This window comes from Podarcis cretensis (assembly GCF_951804945.1).
Source record: "Podarcis cretensis genome assembly, chromosome: 7".
Lineage (NCBI taxonomy): Eukaryota > Metazoa > Chordata > Lepidosauria > Squamata > Lacertidae > Podarcis > Podarcis cretensis.
The window spans coordinates 86697216-86721670 of NC_137176.1; the positions used below are offsets into that span (position 1 = coordinate 86697216).

Here is a 24455-nt window from a genome sequence, read left to right on the forward strand (position 1 = left end):
AGTAACACAAGAAGCAAAACCAACGTTTTCTTTTTTGCAATGTGGCAAGAGCATAAATACACATCAACAGCTTCCATATTGTGCCAGCCTAGGGAATGCATGTCTTTATTGCTCAGTTTTATTTCATTACTACATTCTTATATTTCAGAGTTTGTATGTCTTTATCATACAGAGTGTGTTCCTGGCATTGGACAATCGGGACAGATTAGGGCTTCTGCTGGTTTACCGCCCGCCTCGCTGCCCAGCAGTCTCCCTGCTTGAGCTGACAGAGCTGGTTTCAGAGGTGGCATTGAGGATTTCCAGACTGCTGGTTCTGGGAGACTTCAACATCCAAGCCAAGGCAGCTGCCTCTGGGGCAGCTCAGGACTTCGTGGCCTCCATGACAATCATGGGGCTGTCCCAACATGTCAGTGGTGCAACGCAGATGGCAGGCCACATTCTGGACCTGTTTTCTTGACTGGGAAGGAAGAGGGTGACTTGTTTGCAAAGCATTTTGGAGATAAAATTGCTTGCCTCTACCAAGACTTTGACTCTGCTGTTATAGCAGATGAATTTCATGTGGCATCCAGAGCATAGTCTAGTCCTCTTGTGTTGAATGAGTTTCAGTTGGTAAGGCTCAAGTATGTGGACAAGGTTTCGGATTGGTCAGCGTGACCACTTGTACTCTAGACCCCTGCCCCTCTTGGCTGATAAAAACCAGCAGGGAGGGAACAGCTGGCTGGGCCAGGGAGGTGATCAATGCCTCTTTACGTGAGGGAGTGGTCCCTGCCTGTTTGAAGGAGGCAGTAGTAAAATCACTCCTTAAGAAACCTTCCCCGGAGTTGGAAAACCTAACTAACTACAGGGAACCAGACGGAGGTTCTTCTTGGTAGTGGCGCCCACCTTGTGGAACACCCTCCCTTCAGATGTGAAGGAAATAAGCAGCTATGCTATCTTTAAAAGACATCTGAAGTTTTTAATATTTAATGCTGTACTGTTTTTAACACTTGATTGGGAGCCGCCGAAAATGGCTGGGGAAACTCAGCCAGATGGGCAGGGTATAAATAATAAATAATAATAATTATTATTATTATTATTATTATTATTATTATTATTATTATATAACTACCAGCCAGTTCCTAATCTCCCTTTTCTGAGCAACGTTCTGGAATGAGTGGTCACAGACCAGATCCAGGCACTTTGGGAGGAAACTGATTTTCTGGATCCATTTCAATTGGGGTTTAGGCCCAGTTTGGGCACAGAAACTACTCTGGTTGTCCTGTTTGATGACCCCCGTTGAGAGAGAGAGACAAGGGGGAAATGTCCCTGTTAATTCTTATTGACCTCTCAGTGGCTTTTGATACCATTGACCATGTTATCTTTCTGAAGTGACTGTCCGAACTAAGAGTGGGTAGTACCTCTTTGTGGTGGTTCCAGTCCTACTTGGGTGGTCATTCCCAGAGGGTGTTGCTTGAGAAATGCTTTTCAGACCCATACAATTTGGGGTTCCATGAGGCTCAAGCCTATCCCCCACATTGTTTAACGTCTACATGAAACCACTGTGGGGATATCTGGAGGTGTGGAGTCTACCTATTCCAAACTTGTTAATTCCAACAGACCTCTGATTGGAATTGTGTGGTAAGTATATCAAACCTATGGCTGCTGAGTGTCAAACGCCAGCAGAATTTCAAGTGAGAGGAAATTAGAAAGCTGGGCTGCCACCATCACAAAAAATAAGCATCGTTATCCAATTTAAAGATCTAGACAGATATTTCAGATTGTAGTATCTGCTATTTGTGGGTGAGGGGATAAACCATATTGTTGATTCTGTGCTCTGATATGCACGCCCAAAAGGCATGCAGATAGAAAAAAAATAATGCCCTTCACAGCAAAATGAAGAGATTTGATCACAGCAACTATGTGAGCAGAAATGAGCATAGTAATTGGTGAGATATTTCCTGTGGTGGAAAGCTGATAATGAAGCATGTGCAACAAATGTCATATCAAGGAAAGTTGTTGAAAAACACAAACTCTTGCAGAAACTAAATATAGTAATAGCCACCCAGAGTGGCTGGGGAAACCCAGCCAGATGGGCAGGGTATAAATAATAAATTAATTTTATATTATTATTATTATTATTATTATTATTATTATTATTTTCAGTAAAGGAGGGGTCAGGAAACTTGTCAGGAAAATGTTTCACCTGTGGAAATACCTTTGCCTAAGGAAAAATCAGCATCAGGACACGATCCTCTCAAATGGTCACCATTGCCATTCTAAGAGAATGGGGGAGGTGTTCATGGTGTGTTCCAGTACCTCTTTTTCTAGAAAAATAGCACTGGGTATCGGGGACCCCCTGCTCACCCTCCTGTTCATGGAGACGCAGGTCAATTCTGTGTCCAGGGCAACTGTCTACCAGCCCTATGTGGCTGAGCCCCTACCTGCCCACAAACTGTCTTGCGAGAGTGGTACATGCTTTGGTTATTTCCCACTTGGACTATTGCAATGCCCTCTATGTGGGGCTACCTTTGAAGATGACTCAGAAACTACAACCAATCCAGAATGAAGCAAATAGACTGGTGACTTGGAGTGACCTCCAGAACCATATAACACCAGTCCTAAAGGATTGACATTGGCTCCCGGTATATTTCCAAGCACAATTCAAAGTATTATCTAATCAAATTAGCCACTAAAACAATCTACCTACCAATTCCATGGGTTTGAATTCTGTGTCTGCTCTTTTCTTCCTTCTCTAACGCCTACTTCCTATGAAGTTTGTTATCCAGATCTAGTTCAAAATCTTCTGGTGCTTCAGTTTCCTCTTTTGATTTCTGCTTCCTTTTGTTGCTGACTAGCTCATCAGTGGCTGTTCCAGCTATAACTCTACCTTGGGTTTCTTGGGGGACCAGTACATTTTATGGGCTATTCCATGATGGATGATTACGAGGTAAGTACTCTTAAACAAAAGCTCCCTTTTAATTGCTTCCCCAGGAGTATCTCTATCCCCATAGCTCAGCCCAGATACTGAAATCCAGCTCTGAGGGCCTTCTGGCAGTTCCCTCACTGTGGTAAGTGAAGTAACAGGGAACCAGGCAGAGGGCCTTCTCAATAGATGTCAAAGAGATAGAGAACTACACAACTTTTAGAAGACATCAGAATACAGCTGTGTATATGGAAGTTTTTAATATTTGATGTTTGATTGTGTTTTAAATATTTTGTTGGGAGCCAACAAATTATTATTATTATAAATAGTAGTAGTAGTAAACTGACCAATATCTAACCTTGGTTTAGGAGGGGTCCCTGTTGTGCAATTTCTAGTGTAGCTTAATGTCAGTATAACCATACTACTCAGAAGTAAGACTTACTAAATTTCATGGACATGTGTCCCAGATAGGACTGGGGCCTGAATTCGTTAGTCTGAAAGGTGCCACACAGAATGTTTAACTAGGTCCCCATTAAAGTTTCTGCCCTCTGGAAAAATATCATCCCTCACCCCAACTTATTTACTTGTACATTTTGTTTCCAGAAAATGTGGCAGAATATCAAATGGAGTAGCGCATAAGAGACCAGGGTTACAATTACCTCTCTTCGATGGAAGGTGGTATATAAATTGAATAAATATAATAATAATAATAATAATAATAATAATAAATAATAATAATAATAACAACAATAATAAACAATTGATCTGTTTCAAATGGCCATTCATACTGTTTACTATGCACCATCTTGTACATCCCTCAAATTCATTTGTGAATAAAAATATAGGCTTACTCAATTTGAATTATCTAATCAAATTAGCCACTAAAACAATCTACCTACCAATTCCATGGGTTTGAATACTGTGTCTGCTCTTTTCTTCCTTTTCTAACACCTACTTCCTATGAAGTTTGTTATCCAGATCTATTTCAAAATCTTCTGGTGCTTCAGTTTCCTCTTTTGATTTCTTCCTAATTTTGTTGCTGACTAGCTCATCAGCAGCTGTTCCGGCTATAACTCTAGCTTGGGTTTCTTGGGGGACCAGTATATATTATGGTCTATTCCATGATGGATGATTACGAGGTAAGTTCTCTTAAACAAAAGCTCCCTTTTAATTGCTTCCCCATTTGCTTTTACATGATGCTGATTTAGGTGCCTGTTTGCTGATGCTGTGGCAATTTCTCTCTGCATGCTTTCATGAGTTAGGGTGGGGCTTGACACTTATAGCAGCTTGTAGAAGAGAAACGGGGAGGTTGGCTGTCCAATTCAGCTATTTACACTCTCAAACATTGTAAAAACAAACAAACAACCTTGTCATAACCATTAACCAAATGGTGTTAAGGGGGTAAGCGTGCAAAGCTAATGTGTAATAGAAATATATATTTCTAGATACATAGAATCAAAGAGTTTTAGAGTTGGAAAGGACCCTGAGGGATATCTGTTCTCCTCTCTCTCTCCTCTCAGTCTTCAGGTGCCCAGAACTGGACACAGGACTCCAGTTATCTGACCAAGGTAAGATATTGCGGTTCTATTACTTCCCTTGTTTGGGACACTATAGTTCTGTAGTCTAGAATAGCTTTTTTTGCTGCTACATCACATGGGTGACTCATGAAGCTTTTGGTTTCCTCAACCTTTTGAGACTACAGTTCCCATCATCCCTGACCACTGGTCCTGTTAGCTAGGGATCATGGGAGTTGTAGGCCAATAACATCTGGAACACTGAGGTTGAGGAAACCTCGTATACTAAGACCCCTAGATCCTTTTCACATGTACTACTGGCAAGTCAGGTGTTCTCCAACTTATATTTGTGCAGTTGGTTGTTTCTGCCTGACATTGGTACCTATTCCAATTCATTTGTTGGTTCTCCAATCTGTGAAGTTCATCTTAAAGGCATCATACATACACCATGCTGTTATAAAATGTTCAGCAATGTTATTTGTTGAAAAATGATATTTGATTTGTGAAATTGCAAAGTATTTTTTTAATTAAACTACATTGTTTTTGCATTATCCTCCCTCCCCTTGACCTCTTTGCTCATTTGGTCAGTTGTTATTAACATCTATTCTCGTAAACCCAAAGTACCCTTGTAACTGGGCTGTATTTGTGATTTTACTTAGACATCAGAAAATTTTTCTATCCGTCACGTTCACGTGGGGTAAGTGCATTTTTAAAATAATTTCATCTTCAGTATAAGCACTGTATCCATTCACTTCACTGTAAACCTGAGAATGTAGATGTGACAAAGCATAAGTGATTAATACGGAACAATATCTTATAGAGCTTTCACAACAATAGCCAGAGATTTCCATTTTGGATTCTCTCAGTTTCTCATGTTTCCAGTTCTTCACTTTTCTGCATGTATTTTTAAAATATTTTAATGTAACTTAGAAGAAAGTTACATTTGTTAAAATAAATATATTTTGTGTGCAGTTTTGAATAATGAGTACACTTTTGCAAGCAATTTCCCATAATACATGCATTTTTGTAGGAATTTCTTGGCTGGAGAACTGCATCACAAAATGCAGATAAGTGTGAATTTCAAAGAAAATTGTGCTGTTGTTTTGTTCAGGAAGCTCAAATTAGATAGTTTCTAATTAAAATGCAAAGAAATTCAAATCTATCCCCCATCACCAGTTCTGTGATTAGCAAAACCATCATAGCAACAATCTCAACTTTATCCAACAATCCCGTGTTAAAGAAAAAGGTTTAGCCCTTTGTCACAACAAGTGGAGGGGAATAAATACCACTAATAGACTCGCTCCCCTTCACTTTATTTAAAATTTCCTGGATTAAAGAAAATGTTTGGGGCCGTTGTTACTAAAAATGGAGGGGAAGACCACAGGGAAGTACTTCCCCTTTTCTGAGAATCATTTCCTAACTCATAATCATAGATTCATAGAATTTGAGAGTTGAAAGGGTCCCAAGGGTCATCTAGTCCAACCCCCGGCAATGCAGGAATCTCAGGTAAAGCATCCATGACAGATGGCCATCCAACCTCTGCCTAAAAGCCTCCAATGAAGGGGAGTCCATAATCTCCTGAGGGAGTCTGTTCCACTGCCGGACGGCTCTAATTGTCAGAAAGTTTTTTTGAATGTTTAGTCAGAATCTCCTTGAACTTGAAGCCATTGGTTTGAGTCCTACTCTCTTCCATGTCACAGCCGTTAAGATATTTAAAGATGGCTATCATATCACCTCTCAGTCTCCTCTTTTCCAGGCTAAACATACCTTCAACTACTCCTCATAAGGCTTGGTTTCCTGACCCTTGATCATCTTGGTTGCCCTCCTCTGCACATATTCCAGCCTGTCAAAATCCTTCTTAAATTGGGGTGCCCAGAATTGGACAAAATACAGTGGTACCTCAGGTTACATACGCTTCAGGTTACAGACTCCGCTAACCCAGAAATATTGCTTCAGATTAAGAACTTTGCTTCAGGATGAGAACAGAAATTGTGCTCTGGTGGCGTGGCAGCAGCAGGAGGCCCCTTTAGCTAAAGTGGTGCTTCAGGTTAAGAACAGTTTCAGGTTAAGAACGGACCTCCAGAATGAATTAAGTACTTAACCCGAGGTACCACTGTATTCCAGGTGTGGTCCGACCAAGACAGAATAGAGTGGTACTATTACTTCCCTCAATCTGGACACTATACTTCCGTTGATGCAGCTTAGAATAGTGTTAGCTATTTCCTAACTTGTTATTGAACCTCAACATTTCACCTACTTTGTGTCAATATTTACTCAATAGTTGTAAAAATGGAAAAGCTACCAAACAGTTTACTCTGAAGATTCCAGGAAAATGTGTACTGCCATAGCTACACAGGTATTGATCTAGATAAGAAGAAAGTGGTATTATCTCTTTGCTGCTTAGATTGATCACTGATTGGGTCATGCTGACTTTAGAGTTAATGAAGGTGAACCTAGACATCATATCAGGTACTGAGATCTTTTTATCTCTTCCAGGAAAACATATATTGAGGAAATAGGTGATAAAGATATAACCCAAAGCATCATGGATTCATAGAATTTTAGATTTGGAAGGACCCTAAGGGTCATCTAGTCCAGCCAGGAATCTCAGCTAAAGCATCCAGGACAGATGGCCATCCAACCTTTGCCTAAAAGCCTCCAATGAAGGGGAGTCCATAATCTCCTGAGGAAGTCTGTTCCACTTTCGAACAGCTCTGTCAGAAAGTTTTTTTTTAATGTTTAGTCAGAATCTCCTTCAATTTGAAGCCATTGGTTTGAGTCCTACTCTCTTCCATGTCACAGCCCTTAAGATATTTGAAAATGGCTATCAAATCTCCTCTAAGTCTCCTCTTTTCCAGGCTAAACATACCATCAACTTCTCTTCATAAGGCTTGATTTCCCGATCCCTGGTCATCTTGGTTGCCCTCCTCTGCACATCTTCCAGCCTGTCAAAATCCTTCATAAATTGGGGTGCCCAAAATTGGACACAGTATTCCAGGTGTGGTCTGACCAAGACAGAATAGAGTGGTACTATTACTTCCCTCAATCTGGACACTATACTTCCATTGATGCAGCCTAGAATAGTGTTAGCTATTTCCTAATTTGCTATTGAACCTCAACATTTCACCTACTTTGTGTCAATATTTACTCAATAGTTGTAAAAATGGGAAAGCTACCAAACAGTTTACTTTGAAGATTCCAGGAAAATGTGTACTGCCATAGCTACACAGGTATTGATCTAGACAAAAAGAAAGTGGTATTATCTATTTGCTGCTTAGATTGATCACTGATTGGGTCATGCTGACTTTTAGAGTTAATGAAGGTGAACCTAGACATCATATCAGGTACTGAAATCCTTTTATCTCTTTCAGGGAATCATATTTTGAGGAAATACATGATAGAAATGTAATCCAAAGCATTGCCAACAGCATAATTCTCATCATCTGCATGTTTGGCTTCCTGGGGAATGGAATGGTCATCCGGCTTCTGGGCTTCCACATTAAGAGGAATCCTTTCACCACCTACATCCTGAACCTCTCCATCGCTGACTTTGGTGTCCTTGCAGCTCTCCTGACTATTATTTTGCCTGTTGTAACTTTCTATGAGAAATCCCATGTTGCTGTTTTGATTAGAAAAGTATTATTTGAACTATTTTTCTTCACGTATTCTGCGGGCCAGTTTCTCCTGACAGCCATCAGCATCGACAGGTCTGTGGCTGTCCTCTTCCCACTTTGGCATCGATGCCACCGTCCGGCACGTTTATCCACCATTATTTGTGCCCTGATATGGACCCTCTCTTTCCTGCTCTCAGGCATTCACCTTATTCTCCTACTGACTCAGAGCTTTCCAAACTCTAATCTAGTGTACCAGCTTATTGTAAATGCCCTCATTTGCACTCCTCTGATGGTCACCTCCACTCTGATACTGGCCCTCAAAGTCTGCTGCAAATCAGAGCAGAAGCAACGCGGGAAGCTGCTCACCACCATTTTGCTTGCACTTCTTTTCTTCCTCCTCTTTGCTTTCCCACTAAATGCCATTTACACTGCCATCTATTTTAATGAGAAGAATATGATTCTAATGGAAGTTGGTTTTGTGTGTGCCTCTCTGAATAGTAGTGTCAACCCGCTGATCTATTTCCTAGTTGGGAGGAGACAGAAGAAGGGCCAGTCCAAGGTCTCCATGAAAGCTGCACTCCAGAGGATTTTCAAGGATGAGGAAGAATCAGCATCCAAAACTGAAAACTCAGTTATGATAGCAACTTAATGCCTTAAGGCACGACTGGCCAATTCTTTATTAGCATAAGCACAATAATGTACAGAGGGTAGTCTGTGGTGTGAAAGACTTCTTTTAATGCCTTTCTATCTCATGTCCAACATAGGATATTTAAAGTTGGAGTTTTGTATTGTAACATTTGCTTTGGATAGAGCAAGACTGTGGCGCTGGGCCTTGGACAGAAGGTCTGCTTGAGCATAGCCTTCTTCACCCCTATATTTTTCGATGGGTTGGGCTAAAGCTACTCTCCCCACCACCTCCTATGCCATAATGTTGATTGGCGTTTCAGCCTTTCAGAAACTACAGAAGTATACTGGACAAAACACGGAACTCCAAGCTAGACAGCAGTGGGACATGACCACAGTCCCTTGCTCATACTGACTGCAGTGGCTGTGAACCGCCTTGATATCTAAAGGTATAGGGTGATATACTAATTTAATGCATAATGAAATAATTATAATAATAACATGTATCTTATAGTCTTCTTTTTTGTTTCTCTGTTGTTCTTTTTCATTTCTCCATTGCTCACTTGCATTTCATTTATGTATTTTTTTCATTCTTATATCACAGAGTTTTATCTTAATCAGCTGCAATTTAAATAAATCTTTGAATTTTATTGTACTTTGCATCTGACTCCAGTCCTTACTAAACAGCACACAACAACTCACTATTGAAGGTCACAGTCCATCACATTTTCGCTGTTTGGGTATACTCATGTGTCGGTAACTTGTTAGCAGCTTCCATCCATTTAGCAGAGTTTCTGGGAAGCAGTAGTCAGCAATTGAAGCTACACTGTGAGAAGAAACACAGACACCATAACACTCAGTCAAATGATTTATTTCTTCACTGGTCATAAACACTTCATGGTAGCACTATTTACAATCATTATAGCAATAGCTGTAATGGCATACATAAGTTTCGGTCCTTCTTTCTTTTAAGCAATGATGGAGGCAGACACAGTCTATCGGCAGTCCTGAAGCAGCAGTTTGGTCAGTCGTCTAGTTCTCCTTTTATTGGCACTTCCAGCTGAAGCTGTCTATGCTCAGAGTGCCTCTCCCACTTATATACAACTGTTCTGGAATCTTCTCCCTGTTTGTGGATGAATGACTCCCTAACACTCACTGGAGCAAGCTGTTTTCCGGCCACCCCACCCCGCATATCACTAACAGCCTATATGGCAAGATTTGTCAGATCTTACAGTGCAGTGGACCTCTGGCTGAACCAGGAGCAGAGCCACGTTGAGCTATGTTGCCGTAGCCTAAAGTCCATCTATTCCAAATTTGCTACTTCTAACAGGCCTTGGATTAGAATGATGCTCTAAGTATATCAAACCCAGGGCTGCTGAGTGTTAACCACTATCTCCAAAAGTCTATGGAAAAATCTGTTTTTAGCTTATATCTAAGTGACATCAGTGCAGGGAGCAGCAGAATTTCAAGTGGCTGGGCCACCATCATCACACAAAAAACCACAAGTGCCATTATCCAGATAAAAGACCCAGCCAGAGATTTCAGATTGTAATACAGTGGTAACTTAGTTTACAAACACGTCGGGTTACAAACACTTCGGGTTACAGACTCCACTAACCTGGAAGTAGTACCTTGGGTTAAGAACTTTACCTCAGGGTGAGAACAGAAATCACGCGGCGGCGGCACAGTGGCAGCACTAGGCCCCATTAGCTAAAGTGGTACCTCAGGTTAAGAACGGTTTCAGCTTAAGAACGGTTTCAGGTTAAGAATGGATCTCCAGAATGAATTAAGTTCGTAACCATCGGTACCACTGTATCTACTATTTGTGAGGGGGATAAACCATATTGTTGATTCTGCACTCCGATACACACCCAAAAAAACACATGCAGTTACAAGACAAGTGCTCTGGACAACACAATGCTAGTTTTTGAAGAGATTTGGTCATGGCAACTATGCACAGAAATCAGCAGATTAACTGGTGAGATACTTCCTGTGGGTGAAAGCTGATTATGAAACATATGTAACAAACTTCATATCAAGGAAACTTCTTGAAAAACACAAGCTTTTGCATAAAACGCTTTTTCAGTAAAAAAGGAGAGGGGGGCTTCCTCGGGAAAATCTCTCAGCAAAATGAGGAAGAACCTTTGCACAAGAAAAATCAACAACATCACACCATCTTTAAGACTTGATGTATAAAACTCAAAATATTGCTTAGATGTTTTGCATGAAAGAACTACTCCAAAATTTTCTTTGAATGTTCATTTCAGATAAAATTTGATGGAATTCCTACACCTGGACTTGCCACAATGAACACTCCTCTACATGCCTCTGAACATATATCATACGTAGCAAGTGGCTAATCAATCAAACCAGTTAGCCAGAGTCATACTGGGGGCCAAGGGGATTAGAGATGATAGACCACCTCATATCCCATGGGTTACTTACTCTACTTTCAAAACAAAATAAAAAACCTCCTTCCAGTAGCACCTTAAAGACCAACTAAGTTAGTTCTAGGTATGAGCTTTCGTGTGCATGCACACTTCTTCAGATACACTGAAACAGAAGTCACCAGACCCTGAGACCAGGTCTGAACAAAGACATTGGATTCTTATCTCATTATACATGACAAAGCCATTTTTCACCTTCTCACCCCTTGCTTTTTCCTGTAAGACCTATTGCAGTCGTTAAGAGTCGTCAACAGGCTCATCACAGCTATCTGCCAATCACCCATTCCCACCACCCTTCTGAGTAATACCCCTCCCCACCTTCTCACTATATAGAAGGGTCTGGTGACTTCTGTCTCAGTGTATCTGAAGAAGTGTGCATGCACACGAAAGCTCATACCTAGAACTAACTTAGTTGGTCTTTAAGGTGCTACTGGAAGGAATTTTTTTATTTTGTTTTGACTATGGCAGACCAACACGGCTACCTATCTGTAACTTACTCTACTTTGTTATCCATGAGGAAGGAAAGGGTTATAGACAGATGAGGAGCTGGCATGGCCCCAGGTACACAATTTTGAGAGGGTGTGAACCAGGTGCCCCAACACAGGTGCCATCTTCCATGGGGATTCCTGTTCTGCCCAGGCAGGCCCTGTCCCCAGCTTCCTGTCCTTCCCTGCCTGCCGCCAGGGGTCTCCTCACTTGGTGCATCATTGCGGAGGTTGAGTGAGGTGGGGAAGGGGCGATCCACAGCAGCACAGCCTGGCATCAAGCACAGTTAATATTAAAAGGTCAACCCTTTTTTCTCTAACACCTACTTCCTGTGTTGATGCTGGAACAATACCAGGATGCGTTTCAAAATTAGCTGGTGATTCAGTTTCCTCTTTCATTTTCCACTTAATTATTTTGCTAACTAGTTTATTATGTGTTGGAGGCTGTTCCAGCTACAACTCTAGCTTGGGTTTCTTGGGGGACCAGTACATTTTATGGACTATCCCATGATGGATGTTTACGAGGTAAGCACTCCTAAACAAAAGCTCCCTTTTAATTGCTTCCCCATTTGCTTTTACATGATGCTGATTTAGGTCACTGTTTGCTGATACTGTGGCAGTTTATCTCTGCATGTTTTCATGAGTTAGGGTGGGGCCTGACACTTATAGCAGCTTGTAGAAGAGAAACGGGGAGGTTGGCTGTCCAATTCAGCCATTTACATTCTAAAACGCTAAAACCAAACAAGGTTAAGCAGGGAAGCATTCAAGGATAATGTGTAAGGAAATATATATATTCCAGATACATAGAATCATAGAATTGTAGAGTTGGAAGGGACCTCGGAAGTCTTCTGGTCCAACCACCTGCAGTGTAGATTTTCATCAAACCTCTGCTTAAAAACCTCCAAGGTTAACAATAATAATTTATTATTTGTACCCCGCCCAGCTGGCTGGGTTTCCCCAGCCACTCTGGGCGGCTTCCAACAAAAATTAAAAATACATTAAAATGTCACACATTAAAACTTCCCTGAACAGGGCTGCCTTCAGATGTCTTCTAAATGTCAGGTAGTTGTTTATCTTTTTGACATCTGATGGGAGGGCGTTCCACAGGGAGGGCGCCACTACCTGGTTCCCTGTAACCTCGCTTCTCACAGTGAGGGAACCTCCAGAAGGCCCTCGGCACTGGACCTCAGTGTCCGGACAGAACGATGTGGGTGGAGACACTCCTTCAGGTATAACAGCTCTTCTTGTCAGAAAGTTCTTCCTGATAGTTAGTTGGAATCTCCTTTCATAGAATCATAGAATCATAGAGTTGGAAGAGACCACAAGGGCCATCGAGTCCAACCCCCTGCCAAGCAGGAAACACCATCAGAGCACTCCTGACATATGGTTGTCAAGCCTCTGCTTAAAGACCTCCAAAGAAGGAGACTCCACCACACTCCTTGGCAGCAAATTCCACTGTCGAACAGCTCTTACTGTCAGGAAGTTCTTCCTAATGTTTAGGTGGAATCTTCTTTCTTGTAGTTTGGAGCCATTGCTCCGTGTCCGCTTCTCTGGAGCAGCAGAAAACAACCTTTCTCCCTCCTCTATGTGACATCCTTTTATATATTTGAACATGGCTATCATATCACCCCTTAACCTCCTCTTCTCCAGGCTAAACATGCCCAGCTCCCTTAGCCGTTCTTCATAAGGCATCGCTTCCAGGCCTTTGACCATTTTGGTTGCCCTCCTCTGGACACGTTCCAGTTTGTCAGTGTCCTTCTTGAACTGTGGTGCCCAGAACTGGACACAGTACTCCAGGTGAGGTCTGACCAGAGCAGAATACAGTGGCACTATTACTTCCCTTGATCTAGATGCTATACTCCTATTGATGCAGCCCAGAATTGCATTGGCTTTTTTAGCTGCCGCGTCACACTGTTGGCTCATGTCAAGTTTGTGGTCAACCAAGACTCCTAGATCCTTTTGACATGTACTGCTCTCAAGCCAGGTGTCACCCATCTTGTATTTGTGCCTCTCATTTTTTTTGCCCAAGTGCAATACTTTACATTTCTCCCTGTTAAAATTCTTCTTGTTTGTTTTGGCCCAGTTCTCTAATCTGTCAAGGTCGGTTTGAAGTGTGATCCTGTCCTCTGGGGTGTTAGCCATCCCTCCCAGTTTGGTGTCATCTGCAAATTTGATCAGGATGCCCTTGAGTCCATCATCCAAGTCGTTGATAAAGATGTTGAATAAGACCGGGCCCAAGACAGAACCCTGTGGCACCCCACTAGTCACTCTTCTCCAGGATGAAGAGGAACCATTGATGAGCACCCTTTGGGTTCGGTCAGTCAGCCAGTTACAAATCTACTGAGTGGTAGCATAGTCAAGACCGCATTTTACCAGCTTCTTTACAAGAATATCATGGGGCACCTTGGTTACCAGACTTGTAATTCTGTCAAAAAACGAAATCAGGTTAGTCTGACATGACTTATTTTTCAGAAATCCATGCTGACTATTGGTGATCACAGCATTCCTTTCTAGGTGCTCACAGACTGTTTGCTTAATGATCTGCTCCAGAATCTTCCCTGGTACTGATGTCAGACTGACTGGGCAGTAATTATTTGGGTCCTCTCTTTCCCCCTTTTTGAAAATAGGGACAACATTTGCCCTCCTCCAGTCTGCCGGGACTTCGCCTGTTCTCCAGGAATTCTCAAAGATGACTGCCAGTGGTTCTGAGATCATATCTGCCAGTTCTTTTAATACTCTTGGCCCTGGAGACTTGGATACATCTAGACTAGCCAAGTATTCTTGTACTATCTCCTTAGTTATTCTGGGCTGTGTTTCCTCTGCTGAATCATTTGCTCCAAATTCTTCAGGTCGGGCATTGTTTTCTTTATCGGAGAAGACTGAGGCAAAGAAGGCATTGAGGAGTTCAGCCCTTTCTGTGTCCCCTGTTTGCATTTCACCATCTTCTCCTCTGAGTGACCCCACTGTTTCTTTGTTCTTCCTTTTGCTACAAACATACCCATAAAAGCCCTTTTTGTTGCTTTTAACCTCTCTAGCAAGCCTGAGTTCATTCTGTGCTTTAGCTTTTCTGACTTTGTGTCTACACGTGCTGGCTATTTGTTTGAATTCCTCTTTGGTAGTTTCCCCCCTTTTCCATTTTTTGTACACATCCTTTTTTAATCTTTTTTTTTATTACATATTTATTAAAGTTTTTTGAAAACAAATGCATAAATAATAAACAACATTACTTATATCATAGCATAGTTTCATCACTTCTTTGGACTTCCTCACATCTCCCACTCACACTTACATCGTTACAAAAAAAAAAAGTTTTTCCAAGCAAATTACCCACTTGTTTACAATCTTATCTCTGCTCATTTAAATAAAATCTAACAATTCTCCAAAAAGTTTATATTTTCCTTAATCTCACTTATCGTCAAAATCAGATCTAATTCAGTGGTGGGCAGTTTTTTATGATCTAGCATCCTTCTTAACATTCAACCAAATTACAATATTTTTGTAAATAAATCTTGAATTTCCTCCAGTCCTCCTCAACCCTCTCCTCTCCCAGGTCTCGGATTTTACCAGTCATCTCGGCCAGTTGCATATAGTCCATCAGCTGCATCTGCCACTCTTCCAGCGTGGGTAGATCTTGGGTTTTCCAGTGTTTAGCGATGAGTATCCTTGCTGCCGTTGTTGCATACATAAAAAATGTTTGGTCCTTCCTTAACACCCTCTGGCCGACAATACCCAGGAGGAAGGCCTCTGGTTTCTTAGGGAAAGTATACTTAAATACCTTTTTCAGTTCATTATAAATCATTTCCCAGAAAGCCTTCACTCTAGGGCAAGTCCACCAGAGGTGAAAGAATGATCCTTCGGCTTCTTTACACTTCCAACATTTATTATCAGACACATGGTATATCTTTGCAAGCTTGACTGGGGTCATGTACCATCTATATATCATTTTCATTACATTTTCCTTCAAAGCATTACATGCAGTGAAGTTCAACCCAGTGGTCCACAACCTTTCCCAGTCCTCAAACATAATGTTGTACCCAATATCCTGTGCCCACTTTATCATAGCCGATTTAACCATTTCATCTTGTGTGTTCCATTTTAACAGCAAGTTATACATTCTTGAAAGTACCTTAGTCTTAGGTTCTAACAGTTCTGTTTCCAATTTCGATTTCTCCACCCGGAACCCTAGCTTTTTGTCATTTTTAAAAACTTCTTTAATCTGAGCGTAGTGTAACCAGTCTCGCACTTTATCCTTCATTTTCTCCAAACTCTGCAATTTCCAATTGTCTCCATCTTTTTCTAATATTTCCCAATATTTTGGCCATTTGACCTCCATATTGGGGGTTTTTCGGGCCTTAGCTTCCAGCGGTGAAAGCCACCTTGGAGTTTTATTTTCCAATAAGTCTTTATATTTTGTCCAGACATTAAACACTGCTTTTCTGACAATATGATTCTTAAAGGCCTTATTGATCTTAACCTTGTCATACCATAAGTATGCATGCCATCCAAAAGCATTGTTAAAACCTTCCAGGTCCAGTACATCAGTGTCTTCGAGAAGTAGCCAGTCTTTTAGCCAGCAGAAAGCTGCTGCTTCATAGTACAGCTTTAAGTCTGGCAGGGCAAAGCCCCCTCTTTCTTTCGCATCAGTTAGTATCTTAAACTTAATTCTGGGCTTTTTGCCCTGCCAGACAAATTTAGATATATCTCTCTGCCACTTCCGGAAGCACTCCGTCTTGTCCACAATCTGCAATGTTTGGAACAAAAACAACATCTTTGGCAATACATTCATCTTAACAGCAGCAATTTGGCCTAACAAAGAAAGCTTCAATTTTGTCCAACTATCCAAGTCTCTCTTAATTTCAGACCAACATTTTTCATAGTTATCCTTAAATAGACTCAGATTCTTTGCTGTTATATTTACCCCTAGGTACTTTACTTTTTTAACCACAGTTAGTTCTGTTTCTCTCTGAAACCGTTCCGACTCTGTATCTGTCAGATTTTTTCCCAACACCTTAGTTTTCTGTTTATTTAGTTTAAATCCCGCCACCCGACCAAAATCTTGAATCAATTGTAATACTCTTATTGTACTAGATTCTGGCTCCTGCAGGGTCAGAACTAGGTCATCTGCAAAAGCTTTAAGTTTATATTGTTTCGCTCCGACCTGAATCCCTTCCACCAACCGGTCCCCTCTGATCATATTCAAGAGCACCTCCAGAACCGAAATAAATAGCAAAGGGGAAATGGGGCAGCCTTGTCGTGTTCCTTTTTCAATTTTAAACTCTTCTGTAACCACATTGTTAACTATCAATTTAGCTTTTTGTTCTGAATATATTGCATCAATCCCATTCTCAAAACCCCGTCCCACTCCCATTTCTTTTAAATTTCCCTTCATAAATTTCCAAGAGATATTGTCAAAGGCCTTCTCCGCATCTATAAAAATTAACACTGCTTTTGTATTTATGTCTGTTTGCAAAAGTTCCAAAATGTCAATGATATTCCTTGTGTTAGCAAACAAGTGTCTACCTGGGAGAAAGCCTGCCTGGTCTTTATGAATTACTTCATTTAATACTTTTTTGAGTCTACTTGCCAAAACATCTGCAAATATTTTGTAATCCACATTTAAAAGGGAGATGGGACGATAGTTCTTAAGTTGTGTCTTTTCAGCTTCCGATTTTGGTATCAATGTGATAAAGGCTTCTTTCCACGATTCCGGCGCCTTCTTCCCCTCCATAATTTCATTGCTGACCTCCATCAGTGGTTGTATCAAGTAGTCTTTTAATGTCTTGTAGTACTTGGAGGTCAGCCCATCTGGTCCTGGAGATTTGCCCAATTTCATGTTCTGAATGGCATTTTCAATCTCTTGGCGTGTTATTTTACTGTTCAGGAGTGATCTATTTTCTCTTTTTTAATCTTAACTCAGTTAAAAGTTCTTTAGATAGCCACCCTGGCTTCTTTAGGCACCTTCCATGTTTCCGTCTTGCAACTTGAATCCATTGGGTCATGTCCTATCTCTGGAGCAGGAGAAAACAAGTTGGATCCATCATCCATGTAACAGCCCTTTAATATAACAAGGACGCTGTACTAGATAACCCTTGGGGTCTCATCCAACTCTACAGTTCTATGATTCTGTTCTCCTCTCTCTCTTCTCTCAGTCTCCTCTGCCCCTGGCTAAACATGCCCAACTCCCTCACCTGTTCCTCATAAGGCTTGGTTTCCAGACCCCTGATTATCTTGGTCTCTCTCTCTCTCTCTCTCTCTCACACACACACACACACACACACACCCTGCACATATTCCAGCTTTTCAACATAATTCTTAAATTGTGGCACCCAGAACTGGACACAGTATTCCAGGTGTGGTTTGACCAAGGCAGAATAGAATGGAACTATGACTTCCCTTGATTAGGAACTATACAGTATATCTGTTGATGCAGCCTAGAAAGCAGTTGCTTTTTCCTGCTACACCACATGGCTGATGTGTGAAGCTTTTGGTCTACTAAGACCCCTAGATCCTTTTTAAATGTACTAGTGGAAAGACAGGTTTCCCTCATCTTATATATGTGCAACTGGTTTCTCCTACCTAAGTGTAGAACCTGAAACTGGTCCCTATTGAAATTCATTTTGTTTGGGTCCAGCTCTACAATCTGTTAAGGTCATATTGAATGCACCATAAGAGTATCTCATGCACCGTGCTATTATATAATGTTCACCAATGTTACCTCCTTTGATTCAATACGTATCAATCGATTTTATTGCATTAGCCATACGGCCATAGCATAATATACATAGAAATAACAACATAAAATGGGGGTGGGGAGATAAAAGTGGATGTCGTCCTGGGGGAATACTTTGAGAAAATGGGGATAACAAAAGTAACGGGGGATTTAAAACATCGAGTGACAGAGAATACAAAAACACGTTCGATTGTGCGGCATATCAACTACATCTGTGGCGTTAAAGAAGGAGTTGGTGCCGCTTTCCTCTTCATCACACTAAGCAGGAAATTAGCTGTCATCTCGGTAATCCAACAGTCAGAATCCTGCAGAAGAAGGGACACTATCCAGGGCTGGATTGGGAGATGAAACTTGTTCATGAGAGGAGTTAGAAACCGAGATCTTTCATCTGTCCAGTTGGGACAGAAGAGCATTACATGTTCCATAGTCTCCAGAGCCGTGTCATTGCAGGAGCATGTTCTATTTGCGATGGGAACTCTGGAGTAACGACCCGACAGAACTGCTGTAGGAAAGCAGTTGCAACGGGCACAGGTAAAGGCCCTTCGCTTAGCCTCTGAAGGAATTGTGAAGCAGTATAGAGGGATCCCTTCAGGGGGTGGAATAGCTAGGGCTAAGCCTGAACACGGCCCTCTTGCATGGGAAGCTGTGTTAGAGAAGTCAAGTTGCTGTAGCTTTTGATTAGAGGTAGGGCCGCCGGGCTAATACACTCTAAGTTAAAAACAGTTTTACGGTTCAAATTGAGAAGAGAGCAGAATTTGAGATTAATTGTAGTTTTCCAAGGAGAATTATGAATATCTCTTAGGATCAAATTGGAGAAACCACCTCTAATTCGAGCATCCGATGCTAGTAGGTGGGAGCTATAGGAAATGGCTCGACTCCATGCTCGTTTTACAATTGAGGGCTGGGTGAACTCAAGTCGTAGGGCTGCACCTGAGACACATCTTGGGACGCCGGAAAGAGATCTCAGAAACATGTGAAGTGGGCGATCCAAGTTACCTGATATTGCTGTAGTCCATACTTCGCAGCCATATAATAATTTAGGGACAATTTTGGCATTAAATATTTGAATTGCTGCTGGAAGGTATTTGCTGCCCTTCTGGTGATAAAATCGGACAATGGCATTAGAGGTCGTGGTTGCAGCAAGAGAGGCAGATTGTAGATGGGTGGTCCAGGAGAGATTATAAGTAAATATTAAGCCTAGATATTTAAAGGCTTTTACCTTTTCTAAGTAGCCACCTGTGATCTTAAGCGGCTCCAGCTTGAGTTTGCGGGAACGAGTGAAGTGGAGAACTTTCAATTTTTTATAATTAATATTAAGAGCTTCCGCCTTACAATAGGCGATAAATGCATTAACTGCATTTGCTAGGTCTGCAGCTGTTCTGGATAAGATGACGGCATCATCCGCATAGAAAAGGGAAGCAACGGGGTGGCCTGCTAAGTGAGGAGGATACTTAGTTGCTAGCTTCAAAGGGGAAAGGGCATCATGAAGATAAAGATTAAACAGTAAAGGGGCCAAGAGACAACCTTGTCGGACGCCCCTGGCCGTTGGGAATGGAGTGGTAAGGGAGCCATTGGGACCAATTCGAACGCGAGCTGTGGTGTTTGAATAAAGGGAAATAATTAGGGAGAGGAGGTGCGGATCAATGCCCAGATGGGCAAGTTTGGACCATAATCTCTGCCTAGGAATGGAATCAAAGGCGGCCTCCAGGTCCATGAAAGCGGCAAACAGGTGGCCTTGCCTTGGTGCAGTGTATTTACTGGCAAGGTGATAAAGAGTTAGACAGTGGTCCATGGTTGATGCTGACTTCCGGAAGCCAATCTGTTCTGGCGGTAGAATGTTTCTCTCATGGACCCATGAAAGAAGTTCTTCCAGTAAGACAGCGGCAAATATTTTCCCCGGAATAGATAGTAAGCTGATGGGGCGATAATTCCTAGGGATGTTTGGCTAGCCGCCTTATTCAATACGTATATTTGGTTTGAGAAATTGCAACACATTTTATTAAAATTAAACTACCTTATATTTGCATTCTTTTTTTCCCTTGACCTCTTTGCTCAGTTGTTATAGACAACTAATCTGTTAAACCAAAAGTAGCCTCTGTAACTGGATTCTAATTGTAATTTTATTTTCTCTTACATAAATCCTCTTTTTCAAAAAAAAAAAAGGAGAAGAATATATCTAGACGACTGTGGTAAGTGCACATAAAAAAGTCATATCATGTTCAGTATTAGCACTGTATACATTAACTTCAACACACCTAAGAATGAAGATGTGGTACAGCATATGTGATTAATAAAGGTAAAGGTAAAGGTACCCCTGCCCGTACGGGCCAGTCCTGACAGACTCTAGGGTTGTGCGCCCATCTCACTCAAGAGGCCGGGGGCCAGCGCTGTCCGGAGACACTTCCGGGTCACGTGGCCAGCGTGACATTGCTGCTCTGGCGAGCCAGAGCCGCACACGGAAACGCCGTTTACCTTCCCGCTAGTAAGCGGTCCCTATTTATCTACTTGCACCCGGGGGTGCTTTCAAACTGCTAGGTTGGCAGGTGCTGGGACCGAACGACGGGAGCGCACCCCATCGCGGGGATTCGAACCGCCGACCTTTCGATCGGCAAGCCCTAGGCGCTGAGGCTTTTACCCACAGCGCCACCCGCATAATACAGGACCATAACTTCATCTTATAGTCTGCATAAGGGATAGGTGGAGATTTCCATTTTGGGTTCACTCAGTTTCTCACATTTTGAATTCTCTACATTTCTGCAACAATTTGGATTAAAAAGAAATAACTTCATGTAATATTTAAAAATATGTCACTGTGATTTTCTTTTTTAAAAGATGTAATGTTTGTGCTGTTTTGAAGAATGAACACACTTTAACAAGCATATTCCCATAAAATATGCATTTTTTGTAAACACTTTGGTTGGAGAACTGCATCCAAAAATGTGGGCAAATTTGAATTTCAAAGAAATGTTGTTTTGCATATTGGCTCAGGAAGTTTAAATTAGATAATGTCTAGGAGATTCAAATCCCTCCAATGACTAGTTCTGCAATTATGAAAAGCATCATTGCAACATTAAATCAGATTAATTTGATCATTCAGTTGGATTAACATAATCCAACAATGTTGGATTGAAGAAAAAATGGTGCTTTCTCTTTATTAGGAAATGTTTTTGAATTTGTAGTTTTCCAGGAAAACCTCTAGGAAAAATGTTTCCCCTGTTATGAGAATCATTTCCTAACTGATAATGTTGGGGTATGATATTGCCATGCTTTGAAACTCAAAGTTCCCCTATTTTGTGATAAGATATCAACTTATTTGTTTCAAAAATTGAAAAGCTATTGGCAGGATTTAAATAAACATTTACAACTTTATTTACAGAGAACAAGAAATACAATTAGTGATAACAGAACATTATGTATAAACAGCAGAATGTAACATTTGGTATAATAAACCAGAAATGGAAGTTGGGGGAAGTCAACAGAGAGGGGGAAACTAGAAAATGGATGTTAAATGATGACACTGAATATTTCTTACGAGAAAAGAAAACCAGTAAAAATTATTTTTTTAAAAAAATGAAAAGCTACCAACCAGCTTATTTTGAAGACTCACGAAAACTGTGCAGTGCCTTAGCTACACAGGTGTTGAACTAGACAAGAAGAAAATCAAATTATCTCTTTGCAATTGGATAATCCTAACTTTTGATGATAGTTAATGCTATAGTTAGTGTATACCCAAAAAAGATTTCCTGTTATCTCTTCCAGGCTAGAGAATGAAGAGCCAAATCACTCTTCTGGAGATTCAGATGATGGCTCAACTGTTTCATTGAAATTAACCCAAAGCATTGCCAACAGTGTCTTTATCATCATCTGCATCTTTGGCTTCCTGGGGAATGGAATGGTCATCCGGCTTCTGGGCTTCCACATTAAGAGGAATGCTTTCACCACCTACATCCTGAACCTCTCCATCGCTGACTTTGGTGTCCTTGCAGCTCTCCTGACTATTATTTTGCCTGTTGTAACATTCTATGAGAAATCTCATGTTGCTGTTTTGATTAGAAAAGTATTATATGAACTATTTTTCTTCACGTATTCTGCGGGCCAGTTTCTCCTGACAGCCATCAGCATCGACAGGTCTGTGGCTGTCCTCTTCCCACTGTGGCATCGATGCCACCGACCGGCACGTTTATCCACCATTATTTGTGCCCTGATATGGACCCTCTCTTTCCTGCTCTCAGGCATTCACCTTACTCTCCTACTGACTCAGAGCTTTCCAAACACTAACCTATTGTACCAGCTTATTGTAAATGCCCTCATTTGCACTCCTCTGATGGTCACCTCCACTCTGATACTGGCCCTCAAAGTCTGCTGCAAATCAGAGCAGAAGCAACGCGGGAAGCTGCTCACCACCATTCTGCTTGCACTTCTTTTCTTCCTCATCTTTGCCTTCCCACTAAATGCCATTTACACTGCCATCTATTTTAATGAGAACAATGTGATTCTAATGGAAGTTGGTTTTGTGTGTGCCTCTCTGAATAGTAGTGTCAACCCGCTGATCTATTTCCTAGTTGGGAGGAGACAGAAGAAAGGCCAGTCCAGGGTCTCCATGAAAGTTGCACTCCAGAGGATTTTCAAGGATGAGGAGGACTGTGTGGAACAGTCAGAGTCCAGAACTGAAAACTCAGTTTTGGAAGAGTCGAAGTCTGGAACTGAAAACTCAATTACGATGGCTCCCTTGAAGGCTTAAGACAAGAAATCTCAACTTCTGTATTACGGTGGTACTTCTGGTTACGAACTTAATTTGATCTGGAGGTCCATTCTTAAGCTGAAACCATTCTTATCCTGAGGCGCTCTTTCGCTATTGGGGCCTCCCACTGCATGCACGCCTCCAGCGAGCGCTTTCCGTTCGCATCCTGGGGCAAAGTTCACAACCAGGAGCAGCTACTTCTGGGTTTGCAGAGTTCGTAACCTGAAGCGTTCATAACCAGAAGCGTTCGTAACCAGAGGTACCACTGTATCATGATCAACATGATGTCTAGACAATAGTCTGTTGTCTGAATGTCTTCTTGTAATGTCTTTCTTTCTATTGTTGAAAGCAGGAGTTTCACTTTAGGAGTTCTGCATTTTAATGTTTGCTTTGGAAAGAGCACTACTGTGAAGATGGAGCTTGGATGGAAAATATGTGTGAGCATAAATTTCTTCAACCCTATATTGTGCAATGGGTAGGGCTTCTTTCTCCATGAACAACTGCCATAATGTTTTTTTGGAGTTACAGCCAACCCAGAAACAACTTAATTCACATTGCTTAAAACTGTGGATCTAGTAGACTTATTTTGAGTCGCATGATTCAAATTAATTAATTTTTTGTTTCATCTATTTCAACAATCCCAAAGTTTGAGAGTCTGTAGCATGTTATAAAGATATGATGATAAAGAATGTTATAAAGATATGGTGATCTGTTGTGGAACAACCCCATTGAAGAAGATAACAATGGTTACTCAGACCTTATTGCCAGTTGTAAAGGGGGCCCTATAGCAATTCGAGCTTCAGGGCCCCCAAAATGTAGATCCACCACTGATAGCCACCACCATAACTACAGCCCCTTGCTCTTGCTGACTGTGGTGGCAGCCGTGGGGCACATCAAGAACTTATTTCTTCTGGTCTCTTCCAGGGAAGAGTTTTTTATATGGAAATTGAGTTGCCAGCTTCCTTGAAGTTAACCCTAAGCATTGTCAACAGTATCCCTATCATTATCTGCATGTTTGGCTTCCTGGGGAATGGAAAAGTCATCCACCTTCTTGGCTTCCACATTGAGAAGAATCCTTTCACCACCTGCATCCTGAACCTCTCCATAGCTGACTTTGGTGTCTTTACAGCTCTCCTCAATATTATTTTGCCTGTTGTAACTCACTGTGGGGAATTCTATTCTGTCTATGTGATTAAAATATTATTATTTGAACTATTTTTCTTCACATATTCTGTTGGCCAGCTTCTACTGACAGCCATCAGCATTGACACGTCTGTGGCTGTTCTCTTCCCACTTTGGCATCAATGCTACAGTCCAACACATTTATCCACCATTATCTGTGCCCTGGTATGGACCTTCTCTTTCCTTCTTTCTTGAATTCACTTTACCCCTTTTAAA

At 41.4% G+C, this 24455-nt stretch overlaps 2 protein-coding genes across 5 annotated transcripts; both read left to right on the top strand.

Annotated features, from left to right (window-relative positions):
- Positions 1-2775: 2775 nt before the first annotated feature.
- LOC307220470 (mas-related G-protein coupled receptor member H-like) lies at positions 2776-23716 on the top strand. 4 transcript variants are annotated; one of them, XM_079984465.1, is made up of 3 exons: positions 2776-2926; positions 20480-20505; positions 22076-23716. In XM_079984465.1, the coding sequence occupies exons 1-3, from the start codon at positions 2897-2899 to the stop codon at positions 23055-23057; spliced, it is 1038 nt and encodes a 345-aa protein (XP_079840591.1). In that variant the 5' UTR covers positions 2776-2896; the 3' UTR covers positions 23058-23716. The 4 variants fall into 4 exon arrangements, 3 of the variants coding, with proteins under 3 accessions (XP_079840591.1, XP_079840590.1, XP_079840589.1); XM_079984464.1 differs by lacking the exon at positions 2776-2926 and adding an exon at positions 3652-4041; XM_079984463.1 differs by lacking the exon at positions 2776-2926 and adding an exon at positions 12014-12111.
- LOC307220503 (mas-related G-protein coupled receptor member H-like) lies at positions 7030-9309 on the top strand. The gene has a single exon (XM_079984512.1). The coding sequence runs from the start codon at positions 7864-7866 to the stop codon at positions 8677-8679; it is 816 nt and encodes a 271-aa protein (XP_079840638.1). The 5' UTR covers positions 7030-7863; the 3' UTR covers positions 8680-9309.
- Positions 23717-24455: the final 739 nt, after the last annotated feature.